At 33.2% G+C, this 22098-nt stretch overlaps 1 protein-coding gene across 4 annotated transcripts in view; it reads right to left on the bottom strand.

Annotated features, from left to right (window-relative positions):
* SNTG1 (syntrophin gamma 1) overlaps positions 1–22098 on the bottom strand; it is a 314522-nt gene that overhangs the window by 10983 nt on the left and 281441 nt on the right. For 3 of the 4 annotated variants that reach the window (XM_079302829.1, XM_079302828.1, XM_079302830.1), the window contains 3 exons: positions 20880–21032; positions 15510–15602; positions 3701–3811 (listed from right to left, as the gene is read on the bottom strand). In XM_079302829.1, coding sequence (XP_079158955.1) covers positions 3701–3811; positions 15510–15602; positions 20880–21032 — 357 coding nt within the window. Of the gene's footprint in view, positions 1–3700; positions 3812–15509; positions 15603–20879; positions 21044–22098 lie in introns of those variants that run through there. The other variant, XR_013773870.1, reaches the window with a different exon arrangement.

Below are 22098 nucleotides of genomic sequence, written 5' to 3'. Positions count from 1 at the left end.
GAGAAGCCAAACAAAACCATGGGTACAATGTCTCTACAGAAAAAAAGGCAGTATTTGAAATGTATAAACACTAAAATGATTTTAAGGCTGAAAATATTTATACTGGAAAATAAGTTAAACTGTAACTAAATTCATAGCACATGTTGTATGTCTCAAAGCATGCCATTTTGAATTTTTTAAGTCAGGCACAAAGCACACTATAAAAAATTTGGACAGTATTAGAAAAAAAAAAAAATTAGCTATTCAGCATCAGTGAATGACTTTCATATAGGAATACAAACTCTGGTGGAAAGTGTTTTTCTCAAAAACAAAACAAAACAAAACAAAACAAAACAAAAAAACCTAACTGATGAATGTATGTGGTACTGGACTTTATTCCAAAATGTATTTTTCCCAGATTTTTTCTAATATTGACACTGATATCTCTGTATATTCCACCAGAATAGAGAGGAGACGCTGGACATTATGAAGATAGCATGACTAAAGTTTAAAATGCTGATGCATAGCTATTTTTTTCCTCAAGCAATATATATCTACAAGTTGGAAAGCACTTCTCGAATAATAACAACAAATTTATCTAAGTTTGGATCAAGATTCAATAGCTGAGCATTTTGATACTCTTGATTCTGCAGAGCATGAATAAGTGTTCTAAAGCTAGAGGATATTATCACACAGGTTAACATGCCATAATCACACACATCTGGGAAAGCATGAGATACACAAAATGTTCAGCATTATAAATCAAGGAAGACAGGGAGAATTTGGATTTTGATAACTCATATTTTTTCTGTGAAGGTATTATATAGAATCACAGACTCTTTTAGGTTGGAAAGGATGCTTATTGAGTCCAGTGGTTAATCCAGCACTACCAAGTCCACTGCTAGACCACGTCCCCAAGTGCCACATCTACATGTCCACATCAGAATTGTGTTTCCGACCCTTCACCAGCTCTGTTGCCCTTTTATGGACTCAATTCACCATCATGTCTTTCTTTTAGTGAGTGGCTCAAAACTGAACAGTATTTGTGTAAATATTACAGTATTTGTGGTGTCTGGAAAGTTACCTGCTATGCCCTGCTTTCACATTGTTGCTTGGGAATGAATAATTGAAGAGCCCTTATACATTGGTGCAATGGCTCCTCAATTTTTTGTTTTATTCTCTGTTCAGTTCTCCTTTCACTACATTCTGATTATTCCATGTGTATTGCAATTCCATGTGTATTGGGAAAAAAGAATAGAATCATGAAGAAAATGTTACAGCAGTGGGTGTCCAGGCCAGCTGCAACACAGGGCTGCATTTAACAGGTGATGATAGCTGTGACATGAATATTCATCACAACCTTCAGGAGATGTTTTACAAAATTTCCAGCCCCTGGTTTCAAATGAAGCCTGCATACAGTATTCATGAAATCTGGCATTGCAAATATTTCTGAAAATATGATTAACATTTCCTAATGACTCAACAGTTCTGCAAATAGCTACACCTCTACTTCAGGAATGTAAAGCAAAAAAATAGAGGCCAGACTGTTCCACTTCTTCTTATGATGAATAGTGCTTTAAATCTATGAAAGATTTAAGGATACAAAGTGGGTTATCCACAAAATTGTAAGCCAACCAGTGTTGAAATTATAAGACCCAAAAACATTCATATTCATTTTACAGACACATTTATCTACATTTCTTAGACTAAGCAACATACTTAATATGTAAACAAATTAGAAAGGATAGAAGTGCTCATTATAAACGCCACAGCACCTTCTAAAGAGAATACAGGCTGACATCTTTGCATATAGTAAATACGCCTTGAACACCATGAAAATTAATTACAATTTAAAATTTTTTATATCCAAATTAAGTAATGTGAAAGTTTAAATTTATGATAAGAGCAGCCACCAGGGAACATGACAGCATCTTAATAAGCATGCTAGCAGGTTTGCATAATGCTCTGTCTTCATAAGGTGCAAGGTAGTATTTCTACCTTAACAAAAGTTTGGCAGAATTTTCATGAACTCAATTTGAGTGGAAGTAACAATAGGTACAATAAAGGCACCAGGATACCACTAAGGCTTGTGCATATTCAACACAGTTATGTATCTCTAAGTGATTTATATGACAGATACAATTCAAAACATGAAAAAAAAAACCCTATTTTTTTTCCAAAAATCTGTATTTCATTCTCTGGTTTTATTTTTTTTTTTCTAATGTAATTCAGTATTAAAAATATATTCTAGTTTGGCCAGTTTAGAAAACAAAAAACCAAACAAAACCAAAGCCACCAAAATCCCCAAACACCCCAACAGTGTGCCCTTTTTGGAGTCCTATTAATATTTTTGGTGCTATAGTAATGTGTTAGTATGGCAGCAATAGCAGACAGATATTAGAAAAATAATTACGACTTTCATCCTTCATCTATTAGATGAAAAGCAGGATAAAAGATTGCAATTACTTCCTTAAGAGAAAATCATCCTTATGGCATTAAGTTATACTATATTGTCTTATTAGAGCTGAAAAAAAGTTCTGTACTAGTAAAAATATTTCTGAAGGAAATCAGAAATAAGAAAATATTTATCTTTGAGATGCAACAGAACATGAAGGTGTCAAACCATGATCCCCACATTTTATTGCCCACTGATTTAATGGGAGCTCTTACATACCTTTATTTTATTGAGTAAAGCACTCAAAATCAAGTAAATAGCTGCTGGGTAGAAAATATTTAACATAAAGCATAAAGAAACATGGAGGAAAATACTTGATGTAGCTATTGGCATTTGAACACTTAACTATCCCGAAAACAATGCAATTTTTTCTTAATGTATTTTATAATACTCTACATATTTAGCACTTATAGACAATTTAACTTTTTCCTTTTTGCTTATGGAACCATTTTGTTAACACATTCATTCATCAATTTTGTCTTTGACATGGGCAGGAAAATCATTATAGGAAATGCTTTAAAAGCAAAGCTTAGACATCAACAAGAGAATAGTCATTATGTTTACACTAATATTTGGATTCTAGTCAAAAAAGAACTTTGACCCAGACCCTCAGGCAGTTCCAACCATCGCAGATCTAAGGAGATCACTTCTCACACACATTGGGACAGTAAATGCCCTTATTCTCAAAAGACATAAATTGAATTAAGCTTAAATGGCTTATGGCTACTCTTTTAATGAATTAACTCTTGAGTCAAGAGCACAACTTGAAATACAACTTTTCTGATTTTACATTATACTCAGAAACAAAGTTTCAGTGTTGTTGGGAAATACGTATTTAATCCACACTTTTTTTTTTCCTGTGAGAAATAATAACACATTTTCAACCCTTGCTGAGTTTTGCTCCCAGATTGACTTAAGGACATATTTTCCACCATTTTTCATGATACAATTATAGGGTGAACAACAGGCTACTTAAGCTATCAGATAGCTTTATCATGATGACAAAGAAGAGAGTTGGAAAACATCCCTAAACCCATATATCCCATAAGTCCTATATTTTATTATTTTTAAATCTAATCACTTGCAAAAGACTTTTAACTAGGTAAAAATAATCTGTTCAGTTTTTTTTTTTACAATTTCATTGGTTTTCTTTGCATTCTTTGTACATTAACCTAATATTTTCAAGTAACTTAGTTTACTTCCCCACTCCTCTAGCTGCTTTGAAAATTGTATATTGCCTTTTTACAAAAAATGTATTGTTTTTACCTTTGCTTCAATTTGTTTAGTATCTTGGTTTTGGAACAAAAATTTGATTTTGCTCTTCCCATCATCTGAAGAACCTTTGAGCTGGGAAAACTTGTACCTCCAAAGCACAGCCTAAAGGGAAAAAAATAAAACAAACCAAAATATAAAAAATCATAGACAAGCAAGTCAATGTAGTTATCACTGAAAATTGTATTATAAATAGCTGATCTGCTTCAAATGAATGTTTTAACACCTCAATGATGCATAATTAAATAAATGTAGTGTTCTATGGTCATATGTTCCTTTAATCACATGGACATATTATATTTTGGCAGTGCTTGAATAACACCTGTTAGACTGCATTTGTGAAATTTACCCTGAAATTCCTTTATCTATAATTTAATAAATACTGATTAAACAAAAAGAGGATTTTTTCCACTGATGATCTGTGGATTCCCTACTCTATCTGAAGTGTTGATATGACATACAAGACCCCTCTATTCATACTAAAAAAATCTACTATTAACATAAAAGGGCATATCATACTAAAAATATATATATTTTTAAAGGATAAAATAATGAAAGGAAGCTCTTTAATGAGAACATATTTTGAGTTTAGTTATGAGGGCTCTAGTGAGGAATTTGAGCAAATCATTAATTCTAATGGTAAAGTGACCTTTCAAGTAATTATATTGTGAATTGCATTGTGTCTTGTTGAAAAGCACATAATGGTTTACAAAATAAATATACAATTAATAAAACTTACAGCTGTCTAGAAAAACATATGTTTGAAATTATAACTAGTGGGGATTTATGTAGAAAAAAAAATTTTAAACTGCTCTGCTTAAAAATGGAAAAGCGCTATTTTTGCTGTAAGTATTTTCAAGCTCATTTAAAGATATTCCCCACCCTACAGATATTTTGGATTGTTAAAATTTTTCATTGTGATTCCAATAGCATTTCACATAATTAGGAGGTCATCATCACATGCTATTACTTTGATGAACACTAATTTCACAGGCATGGAACAACACAAAAACTTAAGGCAACCCTCTTGTCTAAGTTTACTTATTTCCTCCCAATGGTGTAGGATGACATTTTTCATCTGTGCCCTTAGTCTTTATCTGTGAATGATTTACTGTCTACTGGGAATTAAGCAGAATATGGGGGAGGTCAAATTTTTAATTGCCCTTAATCTACACAATCTTAATCCTTTGCTTCAGGATGTGTTGGTCTCCTTATGTCAAAGACTGGCAAAAATCTTTACCCTACAGCAAGCTAAATTAAGTTTGTTGTGTTTGTCTTAGCAACCTGACAAGAAAAGAAACCACAAGGACAGCATCTTAACTGTGTACTTTAAACAAAACAAGTGCTAGAGTTTTTCTCCAAAATTGTGTCTCTATAGTTGCCCCTTCCAGATGAAAAAAAAGAGCCCTATTCTCAGTGCCACTTTCATTCTCTGTATGTGACAGGTGAGCTCCCATCTGCCATAAACATAGTTAAGGACATTCTCTTTCACATAAACTAGAGGAAATTGGCAGTTAATGTGAAAATATAGTCTATTTGTTTCAAATGTTGTCCTCCTGAGCCCACCAATCTGTGCTACAGAAAACAGAATAGCTTCCCTCGTTTCTATGTGTGTGAAATTCCTTTGACTCTGTTTGATCGAAGATGTTTATTTATATTGTACAAATAGTGACGTAAAAACAAAACAAAACAATCTAGTATATAACATCATTCAGGTGGCTATAGTCCTACCTGCTTTGTAAAATTTTTTTTTTTTTTTTTTTTTTTTACAGATTTACAAATTCAACAACTCTTGTCAGAAGATCAAGATCAGTGCCTTTCTGCAGGGACAGCAAATCTACTTAAGTGTGTCATTTCCTGGATGAGAAATGTAAAGGGCACTGATTGTCTTTTCATCTCAGGAGAAAACAATCAAAGCAATGAGCTATCATCTTTCTGTTCTCTGATGATATATGGAGAGGTCAGGAGAGAGATGCAGCATTAACAAGGACCCTTAGATGTGCAGGCAAAATCCCAGGGTACCTGGCCTTATTCCCAGTCAGATTAAGTTTGAATGAAGATGAAGGATGTATAGAACTGAGGTACTTTGACATTTCCATGCAGTTTTGCTGTGCACTTCATTCCCATTCAGAGGAAAGAGAATACAGTCACACCAAACAACAGGCACGACTCAGGAACACACTTCAATTTATGCATAACATTGGTTTTAGAGACTCCTACCGAGCAAGGGCTCTTACTTAACACTGCAAAATCAGGTCTATAGAGTGGAGAGAACTAATCCCAACAAAACTGCACTTCAGCATCAAGATACTAAAACAAGCTCCTAGAACTGACAGTCTCTGTAGAGACAATTAAATACTACTCATCTGAAGTGTAAGGAGAAGAAATGCTATTGACAATGCATGAAATGATTCCCACGTGAAAGAATTATCTGCTCCTTTTGAGTGATCTTCAACACACTTTCTCTCAAAGTTGTCCACATGAGAGAGTGTTCATTTGCATAAAAAAGTAGGGGAATGTGAGCTTTAAGTAACTAAGTCAGAAATACAAAGTATTTCAAGCTAGTCACTCTGGCTACTTCTTTTTCTAGAGAATCTCTGAATAACAGATCCTACATCCTCGTTTAAAATGGGGAGAACTGGTTCATTATGGTAGAGTCTGGATGTGTGTCTGCTTCAATAAACGATACTACATTACAACTGTAACAGATAGCTTAAACCACTTAAACTAGATGTTCAAATTCTATATAGCAAAAAATGGGTAAATTATTTAATCATATGCCCAGTAAGACCCATTTAAATCCTTTCTCCTACCAAAGAGGCTGAAGTGCTGCCTGTGTAGCCAGAACTGCACATTTTGTATGTGCAGCATATGTATAAGGGATGCAGAATGTTGTGACTGCAACCACATTGCTCTTAAAATAAAGTATCTTGGGCATGACTGGATTAATTCCTCTGCTTGCATATGTTCTGAGTGTGCTGCATTTCTTCTTTTCACTTTCATTGCTGCAAAATGCATAAGCAGTGAACAGGGACCAGACCTATCCACTTTCAATGACTACTTCATAGTGCCAAAGTAAGAAAGGAGAAACCAGACCTACTCACCTGAGCACCAGTTTCACACTGATGTGTAACTACAGCAGTGACATTAACACATGAATGAGAGTTTTATGTTTTATCTTTCATGATCCTATGGGCTGACTTCAGTGTTACAGTGCTCACTGTGGTGACTCTTCCAAATTCTAATTTTAAGGGCTAATTATCCTGCATTAGGCATAGGTATCCTTGGGAATTCTGATCTACACCACTGTCACAGTCATTATTTTTTATGTTCTTGAATATCAGAGCTTCTCTGAGCCATCTGTTGAGCTTCAGAAAGTTAACATAGGTGGTTATAATTTTGTACAAATATCTATATGTATATATATTGACTTTTAACCAATAAGTACATTTGTAAAACATGCTGGCTTTTTTGAAAATTGTCAAATAGCTAAACGTGAGTCACATAAAATATTTCTAAATTAGTTTTCAAGAATTATGGAATATAAGCAGAAGTACTTACTGGTTTGAAGGCCCAGTGTTACTGAGCTCAACACTCATAGGGCTAGTTTTGACTGACAAAAACAGCCTGTTCTCTTCAAGTACTTGCCTCAGTAACTGTGCATAACCTGCATCACTGAGAATATTTTAGAGGTCTGTATACAGCATTTATAGGAAGCAATAAATTTTTGTTTGCCCTAAAATAGATTTTAAAGGTGGACCTTTTAAATTCCTTTTAAAGCACAAATTGCAACTGAATTAATAATTATTCTCTTGTAGACAGCGGCATCAGCAACTCATTAGATCCTGACACACCTTTCAAGTAATGGCAGACAACATTTTGATGACTTGATGGAATATAAAGAGGAGAACTCAATATGCATTATTTATTGCCTTGAAAAGTGAAATCTCATTTAATGAGTAGAGATAGAATTTAGGAACAATGACAAGCAGTCTAATTCAGCAAGAGGCATACACTGATAATGCCACCAGTGTCACAATTAGATACTCCCAGTGTGGTCACAGAAAATCTCAGATAATTAATCCATGTCTTGAAAAATGCACTGGAAGAAGACAATCTCCTTGAACAAATACAGTATGTATCACACATAAAACTAAAAACAACCAATAAGATATAAATCCTTTTCCCAATTATAATTCATATATTGCTTCGGCTGCTTTTTGCATTTTATACCATTTAATAAAATTAACTTCAAAGAATACCAGAATGCAGTGCAAACAAATAAACTGCACAGACAAGCTGACAAATTAAATTTAAGACTCCTCTTGAGATGCTATTACATTATTGTAATAACAAATCATCAAAAAGCAAAATCCTGTATTCACTGAAATTAACAGGATTTTTTTTCCTGTGATGTATCTGGGACCAAGATTCTTCACCCATACTTTTTAATGAGAAATATTTTATTTATAAGTAATCATCTAGGACTCATTTGTGCTAGTCTTTGCAAACAAATTACTGCCTATTATCTTCTGCTAGTGTTATTCTGCTATAATTAAAAAAGGATGCTCTCTGCCTGCATATCTTTATTTTTTAGTTGGTACATAAATGCTGCATATAAATTACACATGGAAAAAAATCTATTGACTTCTATACCTGCAACATAGTCACACAAATGAAGAAAATGATGTCAATAGTGTTAGATCTAGAACATATTCTATAAGGCACCCTAGAAAATATTTTCACATTTATATTATATGTCAGTTTGCTACTCATTCCCAGAATCTTGGACTAATCCACATATAATTTTGGTGAGATGACATCAACCAAAATCAACTTTTGATCTAGGTAATCACATCAGAAATGTGGAAATACATCATAACTGCAAGTGTCTTTGTTTGGGCTATGACTAGGAATATTCATTAGAGTTTTTATTTTGTTTTAGGTCCAGGAGCTTGTTCTAATCCTAAATAGAGACCAGATTATCAAACAAATACAGAATAAATAAGTGACTGTATTTTTGCTCACCATGGTCTAAAAAATACTCATAGAAACGTGGATACCTGACTAGCCTACGGCTCTGGGATAGATATATCATTTAGGGTATAGAGAGCATTATGCCTTAGCACTATGAAAGAAAATGTGTATTTTGTCAACAAAAGAATCACCAACCAGAACAAATTTAAATCGTGTCCTCTGGATTCAGTGATGAACTACCTTCAATTCATTATTTAACAGTTGTGTCTCTCTTCTGTGTCAAATTATCCACTGTGGACCAACCCTCTTTTTGCAGAAAACCTATTTATACTTAATGAACTTCAGCAGTAGTGTTTGCACCATGTACTACAATGACATCATTCCATCTGTCAGTGAAGGCACATGAGGAGCAGCTGAGGTCACTTGGAGAAGAGGAAACTAGGGGAAGACCTCATCATAGTTTACAACTTCCTTGTGAGGGAAAGAGGATGGGCAGGCACTGATCTCTTCTTTGTGATGACCAGTAACAGCACCCAAAGGAATGGCCTGAAGTTGTGTCAGGGGAGGTTTAGGCTTGACATTAAAAAAAGGTTTTTCACCCAGAGGGTGGTTGGGCACTGGAACAGGCTCCCCAGGGAAGTGGTCACAGCACCAGGCTGACAGAGTTCAAGTTGTACAGTGCTCTCAGGCACAGAGTGTGATTCTTGGGGCTGTACCATGCAGGACCAGGAGCTGGACTTTGATGATTCTTATGTGTCCCTTCCCACTCAGGATATCCTATGATTTTATGAAATACATCTTGTCTACATACATGATCTATGGAAATCATAAGCAAAATATCATTTCATTGACATGAATGATACAGGTTTTATTATATACTTGTTATGCAAAAGAAGTTTGGCCTTCAGTAGGATGCTTGGGAAGAAACCTGTCTGTCAGTATTTTATAAAGATTGGACAGCTACATCCCAGACCACCTGTAAATGGTGGAATAAACAAAGAAACCATTTTTATTAAGGAAAGGATGTCAGAGGTCACTTTTCAAGTTTTAGTTTAATTAAATCCCTTTGTTGTCTTTTCCATCACACATTCAAAAATCTATATCTGTACTTTTCCAACACTGTCTCCTTTTTTTCTTGATACTCTGACTGATTGTATTATTCTTCCTTTAAGATTTTTAACGCAATTTTTTTATATGTGATATGTGAATTATGCTAAACTTCAATGGGCACCTTTCAAGCTAATGCTGTTTGTCATCTGACTAAAATACATGATACTCCTACAAGTCAAACTAAATCAAGAGCAGATGCCCTCTAGGTCCTTGTTTCTAAGAATAAAAGTAATTGAGTTTTCAGGCACCTGGGATACACCTTAATTTGTCTGTTTGTCTTATAGCTAATTGAGAAAGATTTCATTTTTGCCAAGTGACACTTTGCCCAGAGTTATAGCAGCAGTAGGGAACTGAGTAGGATTAAGATCTTGTTCATGCTCAGTTCTACTGTGTTACTGATCTCTGGAGAGTGTCTTACTACAAAAGAATTATAGTCCAAGGCAATTTCCTTTGTCAGCTGCTGCAGCTTTATAACTATAAAGGGAAAGACAGGGGAGGACACAGAGGATAAAGAACAAAAATGAGACAAAGGAAAAAAGCATGAAAGTCAGCCCTTATAAAATAACTGTTTTGTCCATTACTGAAATTGCATAGAATACTAAAAGACTACAGTGTATTTGCTTGGTACAGATGGACAATCTACCAACATTTGTTTCTAGCCACAGAACATAAAACTGTATGAAGCATGTTTGAAGGCTTATATTAAAGTTATAGTAGCTATTTGTTCACCATTTCAACTTTGAAGCATGGAATAAATACTTTTTTCACAAGAGTTACATCATTAAATTCCCACCTTCCAGTGAGCCTGGTTTCTTTCTGCCTTCCCTACTACTGAAATTTGAATGTCAAGAAGGTTTTTATATGCTGTTTTGCTTCAATATGCTGTATATGCATTCGTTGCATGAAGAGACAGACAAGTAATGTATCCCTAGAAAACATGGGAGATTGTTCCTAAATAAATTAAGAGAAATACTGATCTGTGTGATTTAGTAGTTTTGTGGTATAAAAACCAAGATATTTTCAATGTGATTTATTTTTTGCGGTATTCTCTTTTTTGGTGAAATGCTCAAGATTTCTACAAGAGAACACAGGACAGGTACACTGAGGTTTGTTGATAGGCACCTTGTGGGTCATTATGGGGCCTTTTCTTACTTTGTTCTAGCACCACCATATAATTCAGCAGCACCTTAATTTATTTTCAATCCTACAAGGGAAATTTTTTTTTCTCTTCTGACAAATATATTTTTTGACTGCTGTTTTAATGAGCAGTAAATATGATGGAGTACAGACACAGCACTTTGCTCAGGTAGGTATATGGCAATGTATATTCACACAAACACATACATATATTATTACTAAAATTGATGATGCAAATATGCACATTATAGAAAACAATTTCAATGAATATCATGCATTCTTTATGGAAAAACATTAAGAATCAGTTATTGAATGGCACTTGAGTAATTTTTTTATACATTGGATGACTTTCAAAATAGTAATTAGATTTTAACTTCTGTACATGTTTTGTTATTCTGTTTAATCTATTAGTCTCCATACTTAATCCTTAAGGTGGCTATTGTGGCTGCAAATCTTATTTACAAATGTTCACCATAATATCTATGTATGTCCATACCTAACACAAATTGCCCATAAAAGAGCTACATTTTTTTCATTAAAACATTGTTGTCTATATACGTACTAGTTAATGTTAGACAAATTTAGGATGTGAATGCTGGGATGTAGTTGGGCAGGACTTGAGAAATTTTTTTCTCTGTAAACACTGATACATAATACTGCAAAAATTATCTAGGATAAAATTTGGTATATAACTTCTAAGAACTGACACATAAATTTTTTCATCTTTTTAGATTTGTTTTTATTTTAAAATCAAATAAAAAAAACATTTAGCATATGAAACATCTCTAGTGAAAAATTATATCTGGGTAGATACTATATACTAAGATACCTTGTAATGCAAGGAGTAACTAAGCAGAATTTGGAAAATGTGACTAAGGCAGAAAGGAAAATAAAATATCTAAATGGCATTCACAAAGGTTAGTTAAATCTACTTTTTATAGAATATCATCAATGAAGAAAGAAGTGAAGTTTAGTGAGGGGATTCTATTTTAAATCCTGTATTTCAAATAAAGCAAATTAAACTAGTTAAAGATGGTGGACATTTTCTGGAAGTCCCCAGTGGAAGAGATGCTTTGAGGAAACTCCCTATTGATTAGAATTACATTTCTGTGTTTGACAACAGGGGAGGCAAGTGGCTTTTTGACTCCATGTTAATAACTACCATAAATGAAGGCCTACATTACAAAAATAATCATAACCAAACACGTGCCAGTGTTGGCTTGGGCTGTGTTTCACAGTTTGCTTTCAAACCATACATTGCTAATAAAAGATGACATCTTGCACTGGAGCTTTGGCTCTGAAAATGCTACAGAAGAACAAGGACACAAATATATTTGTCACTACTTTTTAAGATGCAAGGAGAAAAATTGCCTCACATCCAAAATTCTATTTGGTAGTTTACAAGCTACTTACCTGAATTGAGAACTGATTTTCTGAAATGTTGGCATAATCTGATGTAACCAGGTACACTTAAAAGCTATTCATTCTCCTTTCAGGAAATTACAATGGCTTGTTATAAAGCATCATACCAAAATACTCTAAATGACAAACTACTGTTGACTCTATGAGTTATCAGTCAGAAAATGAATACAAGAAAGCAGAGAATATGCAGCAGAAAGAGCTATGATTTATGCCAGTGCTGTTATAATCAAATCACAGTGCAGATTTTTTCTGAAAAACTCAGTTTAATACTTGTGTACTCATATTTATCATAGGTCTGTGCAGACACAGAAACAATGTCTTTATGTAATTATGATGTTTGACTTGAAATACATTTAGCACAGATGACAGTTTTTAACCACTAATTTCAATTTACATAGTTAAGTATTATTTAAGAATTAAATTACAGCAAACAAGGAAACAAGCCTACACAGGGTTGTAAGGCTTTTGTCTGGAAATCATAAACATAATGAGAGCCATTAGCCTGTATACACTTGTTCATGAACACTGGGGGTGAATTTGGAGTTTAAAACATTTGTGGAATTTTGACTGCAATTTGTCAGGCATGCTGGACAAAATATAGTCACTTATTTGAAAAGTGAGAGGAAGAAAGCATTTAAATATTGTTGCATTGCTTAAATAACTGGAACATTTGAATAACTAAATAATTGTTAAAATCATGAATTAAAGAATACAACTTCCTTCATTTCAGTTTATTATCATTTATGAACTTATAAAGAAAATTCACAATCAATTAATTAGTAATTAAGAAATAAAATGCCATGAGCACAGTATTAAGTATAAGACTGACATTGCCTGAAGATTTACTGAAGATACCACAGCAACAATATATAAGACTGGACTTCTCAGAAACTATTTTGTTTCCAAAACTACTTTGTTTTTGAAGATCATTGTGTTCTGGGAAACATGAAAATGTCATAAATAAATATGAATTTAAAAAATGTAAAATTTCTCCTCTAGGTACTTGCACAAGACCTTCCGTGAATTTGTTAAAATATCTTGCATCTGCAGGGTTATTCTCTGGGTTATTCTGAGAGAAATACAGAATGAACAGTTCAATCTGACATTGAACTCTGAAGTCTGTGAAATATGGCTTTAAGTTAATCTTTACCTAAAAAAGAGTGGTTGAATTAGGTATATAATTTTCATTAATCGTATGACATTTTAATTAATGTGTTTTTTCTTTAATACTGAGTATGTTAATACATAGGACACTTGCTATGACACTTGTATACCCTTAATTCACAAAAGCACATGTAAATATTACTAAGTTATTAATGATTTAATTAAAATTTTATTCATGTTTTCTTTGTCCTGAAAAACGGTTTCCATTGTTCATTGTTTTTCCACATTTTGTTTTGAAACAGACTTTGCTTCCTATGAAGCAAAATTAATAGTAACGCTCACGGAAAGTAACATTTTTAGCTTAAATTACTACACATATCTAGTTTGCATTTCAGTATATATGAGATTAACAATATTGTTGAAGAACATTGCCAGCATAGACAGACACAATTTACATGTCATCATCATAATAAAGATGTCTGAATACATTTTTGGCTAAGAGCATTATTATCTTCATCTTTTCATTAAATGATGGAGATCAGGAAATGTTTTTCCTATTTGAGTACCCACTAAAACTTGGTTGACACACTTAGATTTCATACAGTTCACCTATGGCTCCTTTGACAATTTTAATTGTAGCAGTCACTTGGCAACAGATTGTGTTGCTTTCTACTCTGTTGTTTCTTTTCTAATTCATCCTTATCTCACACTGCCTAACACCTGATTACCTAACAAAATAATGTCCTTTTTTAAAAAATTAATCGTGTAATACTTTATTCTAACATACAGTACATATAATACAAGAAGTAATGGGTTCAAACTGAAAGGGAACATTTAGATTAGATATACAAAATATATTATTTACTATACTTTTCTATACTTTTAAAAAGATATATAAAAGATTATTGGAGGGTGGGGGGAAAACTTTTTTTTTTTTACTGAGTTACTGAATTTTAATTCTGTTGTACTGATTTTTCGTGTAATTCCTTCTAAACTGATAGTCACATTTCATTGATGAATTATACAAGACTATTTGTTTAACAAAACAAAGCAAGGTTACATACGTGTTTGAATTTAAAATTCATCATTTTGTGCAAACAAAAAGAATGGAGAGGGAAGACTAAAATGTTTGGATTAGTGGAGTAACGAGGTGGGAAGGGTTGACTTAAAATAGAGCATAGGAATAAATCCCAGAGTCAAAAGGGCATTTTCAGCAATTGGTGGTGGCAGTGTTGCAGCAAAGGAAAATAGGTATTAAAGACAAGTGGAACTCAGAAGAAAGAATTCACCATTCCACTCAGAAGAAAGATTCTACCATTAACAGCAGTGCTGAGTAGTTGCAGTAAAACCTGAGCACATTTTTGGACTTGCCAACAATTAGTGCAAATGTCTACATATGACATACTCAGCGTCTCAATGATTTTACTGAGACTTGGATGTGTAATAATATAATATCGAAATTGATTCCATACTATTGCTTGATAAATCAAACTCTTTCATCAGTTGCACTGAGTTTTTTTAAGGCTGACAGAAAAAGCTAACAGGTGAGACATATAGACTATGGTTGATTTATCTTTTTACAGACACCTGAACAATAATAGTTAAAATATAAACTGGAAAATGTAGAATTGCTATTACAGCACATACTTCTTCCCACAAAACAAGAGATGAGATTCAATGATTATTTTCAAGCCCACAGATGAGGCTGAAATGAAGAAAATTATCTTATCTCAAAACAAAGGACACACCAGCAAAACAAACCATCAAGCCGAATCAGTGTGGGCTTTCATGTGAAATTAAAGAATAAAGATCTGATGCTTGTTTCAGATTGGTATCAGTATTGACTTTTCAATAACAAGCACATAACAGAATAGTACTTCTCACATAATTAGAAATCAGTCCAGAATTTTGATTAAAGCATGAGATTCTACAAAAGATGATCCGTTTCTATAACAAAGAGAAGGACATTTTAAGGATGTACTACTTATCTCAAAATATTAGAAATAACAAGGAATAATAACAGTGTGATGGAAAAAAAATCTTAGAACTTTACCTTTGTGGCAGCATCAAAACAGACAAAGCCCATGCTAAAGTCGATGGTAAGTCCCATAAGGTGACTCTCTAAAACACAGGCATACGTCTTGCACTGTGGAAGAAAAATCAGAGAAGGTGGTTACCATAAAAGACATTCTTTATTTTTTTTTTCTAGGACCACTGTTTCTGACTCTTTATTCTAATGTTTACGTATCTTAAAATTATTATCAGAAATTAGTCATTTGTGCGTAAATATGTCAATCTTTTTTTCAGTATATTTCAAATCAAAGCATTTTTTATCAGCGATGAAGATGTCTAAGTCTTAGGAAAACAGGCTTTGCTTCCATTAGGGAAAAAATCAAAGAGGCTCAGGATTGCCTCAGTAGCTTACTAATAACATTTTCTGAAAGGAAAATGTTATTATTTTCAAACTTCCTTATTCGCTTTTCAAACCCAGTAACAACTTTTAAGATTAATATATTCCTTTTATCTTTTCAAGGGGCAAAAATAGCATATGTAAAGTATCTCTTTGGTACACTGTTTCTTGTGTTTTTTTTCTTGTCCTAAATCTCAGGGAAAAAGCTAGTATTTAATACCATTTAGCAGCTAATGGAATTATCTGAAACATCTAATTTTTTTCTTCAGCTAGTGGACCAATATCTGTCAAAGCTTTCGATGAGAAATCTTGGAATTCTGAAAGAATTTACCATTCTACAGTTTTTAAATATCTGCTTCTATTTATGTCTATAACATCACACTTTAACACACACTGAGACATTTGTAAGTGTATTTTTCAGCATCAAAACTACTGCTGTGCTTGAAGGCTGACTTCAGGTACAAAATGACAGACTAATCTTTTTAATCACAAAATATGTTTAAAAAAATTAAAACATTTTCAAATTAGATGCAAGTTCTTTAGAGAAATAATTATTATTTTATAAACATGTAACCTTCAGGTTAAATGAAATACAGCTATATTCTTCAAATATTGCTTTAGCAGCTAAAATTATGAAACGAGAACAAAGACTTCCATGACCTGTAATGTGTTTGCAAAATCAAAATATAAATTGGAAACATGGGAACAATGTGTGTTACAAATTGTATTACAAAAGCATCTATAATTACTTTTGGCATTTTGATTATCAAGGATAAATCATATGTCTTTACTTATACATATTCTTTGTGGGCTCTTTGGATTCTAGCTTGTCTTCCTCAGAACTGGAAGGTGCATTAAGAGCTTCTAAATAGAAAATGCAATGAATGAAAATTGAAAACTTCATACTTAGTGTTTATATTAACAAATAAAAGCAGCTTTTCCTTTATTTTTTCTTTGATCAGCTACACCATAAAACTGCTATGAATGTGTAAAATTTGATTGTAAATCAGTGTTGAAAAAGAAGATGATATCGCCTTTGGTACTATCTCATTAGTAAAAGAAAAAAGTGTAAAGCAATATATTTCATAATTACTTACAGTTTATTAAGTCACATATGCAAAAAATGTTCAGGTTTTGTAGGCAAAGCAAAAAATGTACAGTTTTGTGGAATTATCTTGCAAACATTTTACAGTATGCAAATTGTATTTTTATTTGTAAACGTTTAAGATCTGGATCAGATTTAGCGCCTTCACTGGAAATTAAATTTGGCAAGGAAATTATGCATTTAAAATGTGTCTTGTCATCTAAAGTTATCTAACCTCCCACCCCAACAGCAGAGGCCAGCCTACAGTGTGCACTGCAGCTCCATGCTGAGCTGGCTCAGCTCCCTCTGCTAAAGCACAGCACTCTGCCTGGCTAATTAGCCTCACTGGGAACTTAGCATTTATGAGAAACAGGATTTACCAGCCTTGGTTCAAGGCTGCACTGAAAAAGCAACCTGCTTCCAAGACTGAAGGGTATTTCTATAAGGTATACTGTGGAGAAATATCATCTAGTTCAGCTCAGTGTAGTTATTTGCAGGAAGAAACTGCAGATCAGTAGTAGCAGCTGATCATTTTGTTATTCTTTACTTATATAAAGGACTATTCTATGCCTTCAGATGATATATGTTCAAAGCAACTTGGAGCAGAAGATACCATGAAAATAACAAAAAGATCTCTGGACAGCAAGGATTTAGTTTCCTTGGGGAAGAATGTCCCTTGGTTTTTGCAGGTGTTGCATCCACTTGCACATGAAAGGTCAGAGTAGGGATGTGAACTTTCAGATACTAGTTAACTCTTTTAAGACTTTTCTCATTCTTATTTTTTAAAAATTCAGATATTTGGAGAAAACAAAGGCAAAAATTGTTACCAAGGTACATAATAATTTAAAATTTCTTATACATTTAACATTTCAAAACTTTAAAAGTGACCATGATTGATATATACTGCGGAAGTTTGGTTTTCTGTGGTTGCTGATTTCTCACAATAACTCATGAAAACCTCATCAGAACTGAAGCATCCCCTTCCCAAAAGAAGCAGAACACACTTCACCATTCATTTGCTGTTCTTCCACAGAATACAGAATGTTAACTTTGGTTTACTAATAATTCAATGGGTCAGGCAGAGGCTGGAGGAGACAACTTGAAGCTGCTCCTTAGAAACTATTCCCTCAACTTACATGGTTCAAATTATGGAAAGAATAATATATTGTGAACTTCATGTAAGCCATCTCTGAAGCTGAAACAAAGTGAACTACAAAATCGAAAAGTTAATTTAGATTCTCAGATTCAACTTCAATGAAAACATGTTCAAGTACTGCAATAGAAAACAGCTAACACAATAATCCTTACATTAGAGAATAAATACCTGCAATACAAGCACGGACAGCAAAAAAAAAAATCATGATGGAAGAGGTGAAAATATTAGCTTAAAGTAGCAGGAACAAAAAGGGAATGTGACAGTCATATATATAATTGCACATCATTATGCAAGTTATAGTAGTTCTGATTCTTTGGGCAACAGTACTGTGAGAGAGTAAGGAAAAAAGGATTTTCATTTCAACCATTTTTTTTAACAGGCAATTATGAAAATGGATTATCATCACTTACTACATTACAAAAATAATTAAAAAGTGACTATAACACACTAAAATGACACCACTGTATCATTGTACCATGTTATTGCTAAATTATTATCAATTTGACTGTGGCTCCTCTAATATTTTTTTTTTCTAGGAAAAACCAACTATTTAAGTTTTCATTTAGATATTCAAATATTCTATTTCAATTAAGTTGAAATAGAATTCATTATGCATTTATAGTAACACATTTAAAAATATTTAAATTTGTTATATATTCTTTGGAGTCAGATTAGAATTGGCCCCTGATTAACCTTTTCTGGAGGTTAACTTCTGGACTCTTCTGGAGTAAGAATTACTATTTGCATGATTATGGAGTAGCACAAAATGCAGTTGAATAATTTTAAATGGTAGCTTTAAACTGAAGTTAGATTTTCAAAATTATATTATTTTATTGTAAGACAAATCTACTGGACTAGCATTCCTTTAAAATATGAATATTCATATCAACATGATTGCATAAACCAAAATTTTAGTAAAAGTGTACAATTGATGCCTTAATTTTGAACCTGTTACCTTTTTTATTGTCATGGAGCAATGAAAGATCTTGTTGGAAACAAATTACACCACTAGATTTTATCTGCTTCAGCAAGATGGTAGATAAAAGCAGTAATGGACTGAAAGAAGAATGAGGAGGCCAAACCCAGTTATGTAGAAAATATATTCTATATATTCTATATTTTTTCCAAATCAAGATATAGAAAATAAAGAAAAAAGGTGAAATAATAAGTGTGAGTTTCACAATAATATTCTATCATTATAAGCCTCTTTGTCCACTTTCACAGATCTGCCATAATCAATCAATCAATTAATGAATTAATCAATCAGGAAATCATTACTCTGAGTTCTTGTCTGCTACCTTGAACATCAGGAGAGACAAAAAAAAGAAAAAACAGGTGAAAAGATTAAGATGAATCTAAGGTTAAGATTATAAAGGAAATTATTTTGGAGAAGCATGAGGGCTATTTTGAATAAATGTAATTCTAAAATCCAAAAGAAAAATCTAAACCAGGAATGCCACAGTATGAATCAATCTGAAAGTAGAACAAATATGAGGTGGCTTCTGAGATAAAAGTAATTCAAGAAAAATGCCATATATTCTTTTATTTATGGCACAGCAGTGCTTCTATAAAGTATGTTGCAGTGAATTATAAAAGACAGAAACTCTCAAATATTTAGTGGCAGATGTCATTATTATTGCAAGTTTTAAACAGAAATTGTAGTCTTAGATTTTCCAGCATGCAAGTATAGCTTCAAAGATAAGAATAGTTTTTTATAAAAGGTAAAAGCATATATGAATTTAAAAGAGGAAAGCAGAACCTCCCCTGACTCCACTTGCAACAAAGGTACTGTGCATTAAAACTGACAGCAGTGAAGTTTTTTCAAATTGGATCTTCATTAATATATACCAATTCAGTCCATCTGCCTGTGGTGGTTAATAGGTCAGAAAAGGGCTAATTTATAACTAACTGTTTGTCTAGATAAAGACATGCCAGTGCTTGCACTCCCAGGAGGACACAAAAGATGTGTGAGCCAATACTTGCACAGGCCAATATGTTAATATGGCTCAGGTATGTGTGAATAACTCCTGCCAGCATCGGCCAAAGCTGTGCTAACCACATGTATATCTCATGAAAATCAATATTATAATTTGGATTAGGTGGATTATAATTGTGGTGGGTGGCTTTTTTCTCCTTTTTTAAGTCAAAAAGTCATGACTTTTTGGTCATGTTAGAAGTTACCTTAAAAGACTCTGATATGCAGTTTTGCTATAAAAAGTCACGAGTAATCTGTATTTGAATGTTCTCAATCTCTTCACTGTCATCTGACAATAGAGTAAATACACAAGGAACAAGAAATACGAGAAGAAAGAATAATGTGTATTTTTGTTCTTGCTTGTATCCAATAAGCACTTCACTCAGTATACTCTCATTCCTCATTACAAGGACAATTTAATTCCTGCAAGGTTCTCTTGTGATATTCAGTAACAAATAAGGTAGTATGTAAGCCAGCAAGAATATTTAAACAGCTGGATTTTGTCCCTGATCCATAGAATGTTTTTCCTTGTCTGTCCATGGACTTCAGTTAACAAATATGTATCACGTTGCTACAATAACCCAAAGATTGTGTTTCAGGTGCCCTCTTCTGAAGGCTAGATTGCAAGCTGTTTGGCAACAAGAAAAGAGTTTACTTACATAATAGTTTTACTTACATAAAAGAGAAACAATTTGAGGGCTGCAGAAGGTCATAATATTTCCTAAATTGCATCATTGTTTTCTATGGGCCTAATTTGTTTATGTACCAAAAGATGACCAGCAAGGCAGCTGTTCTCACCTGTATCCGTTCAACTTCTAAAAAAGTTGCTGTTTGGAAGGCTTTTTCCCATAGTGTTAGGTCAGACTCTAGCTCCACAGAAAAGTAAAGATCTTCTCCAGATTCAGACTGGACACTGAAGCAATGTTTCCGACGGTCCAGTAGATCACTGTCCTGATGAAAACCTGAAGTTATATAATCTGGCATACATCAATTAATATTTTTAATTGCAAACATTTATGCTTCAAACCCAGCATTTTTAAATGGCATTTTAAATGACAGGAGCGACCACAGTCACTGAGGAACTGAAAATCAAGGGTTTGGTCTAAACATTGACATTTTAATGAATTTTAAAAAGGATGCCTATATTCAGAATGGTACAGAACAGCATACCTAGGCAGTAACTTTAAATATTTTAACAAATCACTTCTCAAAAATGTTATCTGCTATACACCTTTAAGTTTTCCACTTTCTATTCACACAAAGAACACAAATATCAGCTTCTCTGATATATTTGACTTATGCACCCTAATCTGGAAGGCTGGTCAAAGGAATATATTTATTTTAAGAAGTATGAAAAGTCCACATATTCTATTTTCTTTGTAGAGGCTAGAGAAAACAAGTTCATATTTCTGGAGGCTTACAAAATTCAACATACATTTAGTCTTTAAATGAAAACTGCCAGTAGAGACTATAGTGGCTGCCCATGGTTAGGTTGCTGGCTTTGGTCCTGGAGGAGAACATTACTTTTGGCTTTACTTTCAAAATAACATCACAGAATGGATATCAGGTTATAAATATTTAATAATTAATGATTGCTAGCATTTGTAATCAGTACTAAACCAAAGAATGAGCAAGTTAATCAGGAATTCCATTCATTAAAAAGTTTTCGATTATTTTTTTCAAATTTGTTTATGTAATATAAAGGATGCTTTATGCTAAAATTCTGGCATGTAATTTGTTCTTGTGAAAAATAGGTTTGTAGAAACAGGTTTAATTAATTTAGTCCCTGCTACATCAGAGAAGTTGCTAGAAGTCACAAACTCACCAGCTGTCCTTGCCAATTCATCTGTAGATTTGGATATAAGTAGCCTTCATGCAATTCCCACAAAGCTACCTCACAGCAAAGGGCAGAGTTAAGTTCATAAAGGAGACTCATGGGGCAGTATTGCCTTCTGGTTATACACAACTTGAATAAACCAAGGGGAGTACAACCATCTGATACAAGCTGGAAGAGCAC

This window comes from Erithacus rubecula (assembly GCF_903797595.1).
Source record: "Erithacus rubecula genome assembly, chromosome: 3".
Lineage (NCBI taxonomy): Eukaryota > Metazoa > Chordata > Aves > Passeriformes > Muscicapidae > Erithacus > Erithacus rubecula.
Note: the sequence above shows the minus strand (reverse complement) of the source record. Positions and strands in the feature narration are given on the sequence as shown.